General features: G+C 46.0%; 1 protein-coding gene across 1 annotated transcript; it reads left to right on the top strand.

Moving 5' to 3' along the window:
- The first annotated feature begins 1,335 nt into the window (after positions 1-1,335).
- On the top strand, positions 1,336-9,485 carry plekho1b (pleckstrin homology domain containing, family O member 1b). The gene is made up of 6 exons (XM_070550960.1): positions 1,336-1,531; positions 2,547-2,693; positions 7,075-7,215; positions 7,633-7,737; positions 8,294-8,392; positions 8,715-9,485. Exons 1-6 carry the CDS (start codon positions 1,508-1,510, stop codon positions 9,393-9,395), a joined length of 1,197 nt encoding a protein of 398 aa, XP_070407061.1. The 5' UTR covers positions 1,336-1,507; the 3' UTR covers positions 9,396-9,485.
- Positions 9,486-10,525: the final 1,040 nt, after the last annotated feature.

The following is a 10,525-nucleotide window of genomic DNA, read 5'->3' as shown; positions in this document are numbered from 1 at the left end:
GCTTCGTGGAACTGGTACGGAAATGTCATCTTAACGCTTGTTACATACTTGTCCAGTAGGTGGCAGGAGAGATCAGTCCCTGTCTGGACCAGTACAGACCATCGACATATAAATATAAATAGTCCCCTGTCTTGATCAGACCAGTTCCTGTCCAGATGAGTATACATAGTTCCTGACTAGATCAGTATAGACACCAGTTCATATCTGGTATAAAGCCAGTTGATGGTTTAGATCAGACTCTTTCTGTTAACTCAGAGGATCACCAGAACAAACTGATGAGGGTGTCGGTCCCCCCCCCCCCCCCCCCCCCGCCATCACCACACACACACACACACACACACACACACACACACACACACACACACACACACACACACACACACACACACACACACACACACACACACACACACAACAGCTGGCCCCGATGCCAGCTGTTGGTCTGAGTGAAGCTCAGATCAGGTTTCTGACTGAAGCACTCATGATGTTGTTTTGGGTGTTTTCTGCCACCAGATAATCCTCAGATCAGCTTCTGTCTGTCTGACCCAGTTCATGATCCGTCCCAAGTCCCAGTTAAGCTGACTCCAGGTCGGCTGATAGCCTCTAAACATCTGCCAACATCCAGCACAGGGCGAGCCGGATTAACGTGATGGTCCGAATTTGAGCCAAGAAAATGGAGACATGAATGGAGCCTCGGGTTCAGGTTCTGAGGGGAACCATCAACCCGTCCAAACAGAAGCACGATCGGTTTGGACGGATCAGGCTCAAGACAAGAGTTTATAGAAAAGAGACAAATTACCCAATCATAACTCAGGTTCAGCATCATTTAAAGACAAGTTTGTTCTGCAGATGCATCAACCGGAACCACTTCTGGGTCACAAACATTTAATCTAAACATGGGTTTTTGTGCACATTTGCTTCGATAGACAAAACATGTTAATAAAACTTAATTGAAACAGTTTTAGATGTTTATAAAACAACATTATTTTCAAAACTTGTTACAAATTAATTCAGTTTATTTATAAATCACCAGAGGCTACCGGAACAGAACAAAACAGCTGGTTTGGGTAGGAAAACAGCTGGAACCAGAACATCTGGAAAATAGATTTATTTTCTTTCAAAGTGAATGAAAACCTTGTGATTCTGCAGCTGATCTACTGAAATCTGCCTTCGCTGCGGTCCACCAGTGGGGGGAGCTGCGAAGCTGCCCTGGAGCCGCTGAGCCAGCAGGGGTCCGGTAAGAAGAGGAGGGAGGAGAAACCGGACACCGACTTTCAGAGCCGCTCCTGGCCGGTCAGAGTGAAGCAGAACCCGTGGGAGGCAAGCAGCAGCGGAGCGGCTCTCAAGAGTTACACCGAGGAGCAGGAGCCGAGGAGCGGCGGATGTTCCGCTCCTTCTCCCAGGACTTTAACCGGGTCTCAGCCTTTCATCGGACCCTCCCGCAGTGTAACGGAGTTCCCGGGAAAGTGAAAGAAGTCCCGGTATCGGCAGCTTGACAGCTGCTGAAATGAAGAACAACTCCGATAAACGGGTGAGTACTAACGGAACCGACACCAGAGGCTTCTGCTGGTCTGGTTTCTCTGGTTAAACCGAACCGGGTAGAACAAAGCATCCAGAATTATAAGCCTTTTATTGTGAAGATGAGAAAATCTCCTATTTACTGTGAAATCCATTTCCGGTTTTCAGAATAAGTGTGCTATTTGTTACGTGAAAGAATCAAGTTCACAATCGAAATCTAAGGTTCGACGAAACCGGTCAGTGAAGCTGAGGTGCGGAGTTCGGGTGTTCCTGTCAAATTAGCGAACGGAGTTAAACTCCAAGCTGAGACACAGTTAATCCACTGACAGCTTCAGGTTCACGTTACACGCGTCTGATAGGTTTAAATAAATTACACCTGACACCTGAAGGCAACACATGCTGACTATCATTAACAAACTGGACCCTGAAGGCATCACGGACGGACAGATGTTAGATGTTACACTGGTTCCTGAAGGCATCACAGATGGACAGATGTTAGATGTTAAACTGGACCCTGAAGGCATCACGAGCGGACAGATGTTAGATGTTACACTGGACCCTGAAGGCATCACGGATGAACAGTTGTTAAACTGGATCCTGAAGGCATCGCGAACGGACAGATGTTAGATGTTAAAGTGGACCCTGAATGCATCATGGACTGACAGATGTTAGTTGTTAACATGGACCCTGAAGACATCACGGATGGACAGATGTTAGAATTTTAAACTGGACCCTGAAGGCATCACTGACTGACAAATGTTAGATATTAAACTGGATCCTAAATGCATCACAGATGGACAGATGTTAAACTGGACGCTGAAGGCATCATGGCCTGACAGATGTTAGATGTTAAACAGGACCCTGAAGGCATCACCGACTGACAGCTGTGTAAGAAATCAACTCAGAAAGACGCTGATGTGACTCTGGATCTGATCTGGTTGGTTGTTTGTGTTGACAGATGTTGAATCAGGTGTTTGTTCTGGAACTGTGGGCTAAGTTCACCTGACGCTGTCCTGTTTCTGTTTCAGGCTCCATCGGAATCAGTACAGCAGAACTCGCCACCAGAAAAAGTGGGATGGATCAGGAAGTTCTGTGGGAAAGGGATCTTCAGAGAGATCTGGAAGAACCGCTTTGTGGTTCTGAGAGGAGATCAGCTGTTTATATGTGCCAAAGAGGTGAGTTAGGGGCGGGGCTTACAGGTGAAGGCCAGGTCTCAACATCAGAGCCATGATGCTGTGTGATTTTTAGAGGGATAGTGCAGCTTTTTACTTCATTTTCAGAAAGTGATTTTAAAGCCTCTGATCTTCATTACATGAAGATTCATGTTTAAAGGTGAATCAGTGATCCATGTCCCTCTGAGTACTCAGTGGTGTTTCCCATGTTCCACTGGTTTCTGCAGTTTAAACAGAAAAGTTCTCTTCCACTTTCTACAGCTGTGCAGGGTCAAGTTTCAGTCTGAGGTCTGGTTTCAGTGCAACGGCACAGGCCAAAGGTCCGACAGCACCTTTATCACTCACAGAAGTTATTTCCTGAGTCTCAGCTGATAGGAGACATTGCAGTAAAATCTGAAGGGCTTTCCCCTGGGATCCATCGCAAATTGCAGATCCCACCATTGTCCGTCAGATGGAGAGAAAGCCTGAAGTTGGCCAAAAAATCAAGAAGGCAGAGAATCAAACTAAAGAAATAGGTGATAAATGGAAACGCTTGTTCTAATGAAATAAACATGGTGATGATGGTTAAGTCTTTTGTTGTCCAGAGGAGTGGGTGTGTGGGAGCAGGCAGATCCTGGGGTAAGGGCCAGACATTTAGCAGGATCAACATTCCAGCACAGGGTTCTGTTCTACAGTTCTGCAGGTTTTTTATGAGGAATAAGTGTTTAAAAGGTTCAGGCTCCTCCTGTTGTGTGGCACAGGACGATGTTGGCTTGGGTTAGGAGTTCGCACTGTAATTGGTGGGTTGCCATTTCAAAGCCGGTCTCCGTTCGGAGGTCAGTTGTTGTGTCATTGAGCAACACAATTCGCCTGCTGGTTGAGGTCAGAGAGATCGGTGGCTTCTGTCAGTGGTCCCCAGGGCAGCTGTGGCTACCATGTAGCTCATCACCACCAGCGTGTGAATGAGTGTTTTGTAAAGCCCTTTGGAGTCCCAGACTAAAAACAAAATATTGTCCTGAGATGAAGGAGGTGTCGGGCCTTCGTGGTGCATTCACGTTCATCAGATAGTTCTGTTTTATTTGAGGAAGCTCTATGACGGTTTCTACAGTTCCTGTGTCTGACCACCACTCTGTCACATGACACGCTGAAGCTTCCTACAAATGATCCAAACACCATATTAGGAAGTCAATCCGTTTGGGTCTCAGGTGGTTTCTGTGGAGGAGTTTGGCTCAGTGACATCTCTATTCAGCAGCTCAACTTCCTGTGTGACCAGGAATAAACTCAGTGTTACACCAGAGAAACCACACACACACACACACAAACACACACACACACACACACACACACACACACACACACGCACACACACACACACACACTCTTCCTCTTGACAGTTTCAGATGTTTCTGTCTCATCTGAGTGTTCATTTGGTAAACTCAGACCTGTGTGATGTTGCTGGTCGCCATGGTAACCAGAGAAACCCTGACCATCCCATCCAGCTGGTCTGAGTCTCAGACTTTATTCAATCAAATCTGATTTGTTTCTCAAATTAGTTCCCTTGATTCTCCTCTGAGATTTGCAAGCGATCAGATGGGATTTGTATCTGAATGTCTCCAGTTGCCATCACAAGAACATTAATGCCTGTGTTTGCATAACTCAGCTAATAAAATTAAACCAAGATGATTTGCAAACTTCTATCATTCTTTTCTGTACTTCCTTGTGGTCCTGCTGACTGGGCCTGGCTCAAGTTGTCAACTTAGTCTCTGATACGGCTGACCCATGTGCATGCGAACCTAAGTGCTTCGTGATTTTTATCTCGAGAGGAGCTTTATCGAAGATTGTTTTCTTTCTTTTGTTCACTAGGACCTGTGCAGAAACACAAAGACATATTTTAATCTGAAACTCAAACATATTCAGGTCATATGACTGGCTGCTCCAGCTGTCCAGCATGCTGCATAAATGTTCTGATTTGATTTACGACGAAACAAAAGAGTCCAGAGAACTGTTGACCCAGACTGGATCAGTGGTTCTGGACTGGGCTTCAGCTTGTGAACAGCAGGAGAACAGAAGCTGCATCAGAAGCCAGAGTAACTGCCAGGTCTTCTGCAATTGCCCCGGTCTATTTATTAGCTGCGTTTGACCTTTTGCCCATCCTCTCCAGCACGGACACAGACAGCATGCTCCTAGTTTGAATCCTACCTCACAGGGCGAGCATTTAGCTGGCTTGGTCACACACCACCATGGTTCCTCAAGGTTCAGCATTGGGACCTCTTCCTTGTGCCACATACACCACCTTACTGGTACAACAGTTTCTCCTACCCAGCTGATAATACCCAGACATGGAGATAGATGAAAGTCCACTGCCTACAACGGCTCGTCTTCCTGGACAAACTAACTATACAGCACAATATTGACCCTCTCCACCTCGACTACGCCACGAGCCTCCTAACTTTCCCAAACCTCTGCAGAAGGTCCAGAACACAGCAGCATGTCTGGACTTCCATCAGCACACTTCACCTCTCTGGTCATGGAGCTCCAGTAGCGACCCTGGGTCAGATTCAAACTGCTGATATTTGTTCTCAAAGTCTGAAATGGAATGCCTCCCATCTACTCGAATCCTTAAAACTCTGATCTAAGGACTGTTGGCCAACAGTGCCAACACCACGCTCCCAACCATCCAGATTGTGATAGAGGTGTGACTAAGTCACAAGTCTTTCCAGTCAAGTCTCGAGTCAAGTCCAAGTCAAAAACAACCAAGTCCAAGTCGAGTCCAAAATCAATGATCTGAAAGTCCAAGTCCTTAACTTTGAATTTTCAAGTTATATTCAAGTCATCTCTCCAACTTCAATGTAATGACGATGATAATATATAAATTCCAGAAATAAAGCTTCTTAAAGCTTCATTTATTTGCTCCAACAAGCAGAAAGTGCAACTGAAGTTGATTAAAAACAAAGTGCTGTTGCATTTAGCAGAACAAGATCAAATGCTAAAATATCAAACTTGCTCAAGTCATCATCAAGTCAACAGTTGCAAGTTGATTCAAGTCGCAAGCCTTTGGCGTTCAAGTCCGAGTCAAGTTGTAAGTTTTTATAGATTTTATCAAGTCAAGTCAGAAGTCATTAAAATAATGACTCGAGTCTGACTCCAGTCCAAGTCATGTGACTCAAGTCCACACCTAAGGAGCTGCCCGACCCAGGTCTTCAGAGAAGAGTGCATCTCCTACCCTGAACTTCCCTTCTCTTCTCAACTACTATCTCTTTCTACCCTGTCCCCTCTGACTGAGCCTGACTTCCCTCTAAGCTTAGCCTCATGGGTAACTGCCGCGTTACATCCACATTTGTAAGTGGCTTTGGACAAAAGAGTCTAAACTCATTCCGACAGAAACTCCATTAAACTAGTGCAGCTAAACCCCGTCCAACAAAACAAGGTCATCTACTCATCCAAAGTGTAACAGGAAACTTCTCAGAGTACCAAAACTTTGCAATGGTCTTCAGAACACTTCAGTCTCCACAAAGGACCAAATGAAAGGCAAAAAACAGACAACATGATCTGCTGAAGCTGAGATTCTCACCTGGGGACTGATGAGTAACACCCGCTCCCTGAGACCCTACTGAGAATGTTAAAAAAGGCAAATGGATGAATTTACCCAAATTTACACAAACCCAGTTTCACATCATATAACTGTCACTGTTGAAAATTATGAGACTTTTGGTCAAAGTAGAGGTAGTCACTACTGGTCTGTGTGTGTGTGTGTGTGTGTGTGAGACCCCCCAGGAAGTCTCATTTTAAAGCTGGTAAATAATGGATGTGGTTTCTATGGAGACAGGTGTGTGTGTGTGTGTGTGTGTGTGTGTGTGTGTGTGTGTGTGTGTGTGTGTGTGTGTGTGTGTGTGTGTGTGTGTGTGTGTGTGTGTGTGTGTGTGTGTGTGTGTGCGTGTGTGAGTCAGACAAACACACAGAAAGGTTCCTCAGAGATATCAGACATGTTGGATACAACAGGCCTCCCTTTGAGGTTTACAGACATTCAACTCTGATTTCAGTCCGGTTCTGGTTCTGGTCCTGGTCCTGCAAGGCCCTCTTCTCAGATCTGCTCTTGCTGCTCTCAGTGGAGATTTGCTGCAGTATTTGGATCTTGGTTGTTTCTTGACAAGGTTTAGTCCCGTAGCTGCAGGTGCAGCCCTCCACCGCTGTGCTGTCAGCTGTGGTGTATTTGTGGTTGAGTTTGTTTCTTTTGGTGAATAAATGCAACATACCCGGTTTTTAAACAACAACCTGCAAACATGGAGCCAATTACGAATGCTTATTTTTGCTGTCTTTAAAAACAAGCAGGGAAACTGTTACATTAATATGTACAGGAACAGATAAAAAGGACACCTGTAACCTGTGTTTACTGGTGTGTTTGCAGGTGAAGGAGCTCAGTCGGGCTGATGAGGTGTTGGACCTGTCGGACTACGAGCGTTGCGAGGAGATCAGGAAGCTCAAGAGCCGCAGCAAAAAGAACCACAGCAAGTTCAGACTACAGCGCTGCAGCACACCAGGCAATACGGTATGCCTGTGCATACTTACACACACCTGTATGCACACATAAACCAGTACACACACAAACCTGTATACACTTACACACAAAAACACCTATAGACACATACACTTGTAAAGAAACACCTACGGGTATGTCTACACACACACACGCTCACATACACACCTGACATCTGGTCAGCATTCCAACATCCCGCCCATGGGACTAAACACATCACAGCATGTGACCCAGATTGTTAAGGGGTTTAACTCTAATGGATGATTTGAATGGTTTCTTCATCAGTAGCTTCAGATGCTGATTAATGGTGTTTTATGGATTGGCTTTGACCCGATCTTCCTCCTGATGAGCCAACTTAATCTTAAAACCTTCCACTGCTGTCCCGCCTCCAACCGAAAACCCAGGTGTCACCTGTTTGATGTGTTTCAGGTACCAAACCTGGTCTTCCTGGCTGTCAGTCCTGAGGAGAAAGAGTCATGGATTAACATTCTGAACGCCTCCATCACCAAAGCCAAGAATCGGATCCTGGATGAGGTACTGAGCCGGACTCTTGTGGTTCTGACCGACCCATCTATGTTCTGATTGGTTAGTTAATATAAACAGGTAGTGTAACACACAGCATCAGACAAAAACATCTCAGGAAAAACTGCCAGACAAAAAGACATTTTATGAAATTTTTTTCTGAGATTTTTTTGTCTGATGCTATTTAACCAGACATCAGATGGGGTTTTTGAATGAAACCTGATATTTTTTCCTTGATGGTCTGATGTCTGACACCCGAGGATGTCCTAACTTGGCTGGCTTTGGATCCTTCCAGAACAATGAGTAACAAAAGTTCTGAAGTCTGATTGGTGGACGGAGCAGTGAGATCTGATCACTGATAGCTCATTTAGAGAAAGATGAGTGTTCTGAAAATAGTTTTAAAATAATGAATAATTAATCACCAAACTATCTTTAGCAGCAGGAAACAAATGCACAGAGTGATCCATTACAATATTGCATAGCCGCAGCCCAGGTCCTGCCGGCAGGACTAGAACCTGAGTGGTTCTCCCCATTTTAGAACATAAGTTCTGTCTGATGGTTCTTTCAGGTAATGGTGGAAGATTCTCAGCTGTCTCACCTGACACGCGACCGAGTGAGGATTCCTCAGAACCGCCGACTTCCCACACGGGGCCACCTGCTGGCTGTGGTCAGTAACGTATGCTCTCTCTCTCTCTCTCTCTCTCTCTCTCTCTCTCTCTCTCTCTCTCTCTCTCTCTCTCTCTCTCCCTCTCTCCTCTCTCTCTCCTCTCTCTCTCTCTCTCCTCTCTCTCTCTCTCTCTCTCTCTCTCTCTCTCTCTCTCTCTCTCTCTCTCTCTCTCTCTCTCTCTCTCTCTCTCTCTCTCTCTCTCTCTCTCTCTCTCTCTCTCTCACACACACACACACGCACGCACACACACTGAACCTACTCTGGGTTACTGATGCAGTTCTGAGGGTGAGCCAGGAACTGACCTGTCTCCTCTATCTGCTAGGCTTCTACCTCATCCTCAGATGGGATGCTAATGCTGGACCTGATCCAAGAGGAGGACTCTGCCTCTCTTCTGAGAATTGATACCAGCAAGGACTTTGGGGAAGACTTGGAGAAACCAGAATGTCCCAGGTCCAAAACAGACGGTGCACTTTTGTCCCGAACTGCTGAGTGTTATGTGAAGTCTAAAAGCCTTCCCCGTGAGACGGTTGTGTGTGAGAGGGTGGGCTCCGTCCACAACCCCCAGCTGGATGACCGTCTCACCTCAGTGGAGAAAAGTCGCTGTTCCTCCATGGATGAGATTCTAACCCACTCAGAGTCCAGAATGCTAAAGAACAACTCACAAGTGACATCTCAGTCCGTGGCCTCGACTCCGACCGAAACAATGCCACTCAGCCGGCTGCAGGAGCTCATCAGCCAGAAGCTGGAGCAGACAGAGCGGCTCCTGACACAGGTCCGGCCTGACGAGGACCAGAGGGTCAAGGGAGGGAAACTATCAACAGAAGCAGCTCGAGCTGAAGCCGAGAGACTCCTAAAGGAGGCAACAGTTTCCTGGAACCAGGCCCACAAGGTGCTGCAGGAGGTGCAGGAGCTGAAGGTGCTATACCAACAACTGGACCCCAGCCACTCCGTTTCACCCTCTAACAGCACCAAAAAACACCCAAACCGCAACAGCCTGATGTAGGCTACAGGCTGAAGGACACATGATGGATCAGACCAGACTTTACCAGACCAAAATGGACCCGTCCAAATTAAGCCACAAAACTTTGATCCGTCTCTAGTTTTCAGACAGACCGACTGAAAACTGAATGAAGATGTTATAAAAACCCTTGATCTCTGAACACACATCAGAGCTCTCTGTACTTATTGGTAAACAGGAGTGATCAACAGGAAGTGAACATTACATTTACAAAGCCCTCCCTCTCACACCTTGTTTTCAGAGTGGTGCTCAGGTCGGTATGTTGGACCTGAAGTTTAATATTAGCCGCCGTTCGGGTCGGATCGACAATGCAAGAACAGATGAACAGCTGAGTACATAAAGCCAAAAGGGGGAAAATGTTTCATTGCTGAAGGACTCAGGTCCAGACCAAGAGCTTTTCCAGAACTTTTACAAAAGAAACCGTTAACATGGACTCACTCCATGTGTGGTTTGTTTGGATGAGCACCTGCTGCACTGAGGAACCCAACAATGTCTCAGTGTAGGGTGTTCATCTACAACCTGAACATTGTGAGACAGTGGTCATCAAAGCAACAGTGACAGGTTGGTTCTGATCCACCGCAGTTCAAAAATTTGTCAGACAGAAAGGTTCTGTGGTTGTAGATGGGACAACTTTGTGACCTCCAGAAGTTTATTTTTGTAAAGATTTTGTACCCGTGTGTTCTGCGGCCCGGTTCTGTTGCCGTTTGTAGCAATGAGAGTTTTTTCACAGCTGAAAACACAAACTAGGTTCTGCTTCAGCAGCTGGATGACTGTTGAGGCCTTAAAAACTGCAGGGGATGGTGGGAAATGCAGTTCATCTGAGTTCTGAGCAGAATCTGTACTAAAATAAATGCTGTAAACCTGGATCTGAATGAGTGTGTGTGTTTACATAAACTAGGTGTGACCCAACAGGATAGATGAAGGTTGTTTCAGTCAGAACTTTCCTCACTTTCATAAATACTTCCTCACCTGCAGGTTCTGAGGACCTGAAACACCAGTGACATCGGGCAACAGTGCCCTCTGTAGGAGAGCAAGCAGAAAAACAAAATGGGTGACTAAACCGCTCTGACCGATGAGGTGTTGTGGCTGCCATTTTAAAAAACAGCCATTGTGTG

The sequence above is a fragment of the Nothobranchius furzeri genome, chromosome 5, assembly GCF_043380555.1.
Source record: "Nothobranchius furzeri strain GRZ-AD chromosome 5, NfurGRZ-RIMD1, whole genome shotgun sequence".
In the NCBI taxonomy this organism is placed as follows: Eukaryota; Metazoa; Chordata; class Actinopteri; order Cyprinodontiformes; family Nothobranchiidae; genus Nothobranchius; species Nothobranchius furzeri.
The sequence above is the reverse complement of the archived record's forward strand: the minus strand, read 5'-3'. Positions and strand labels throughout refer to the sequence as shown.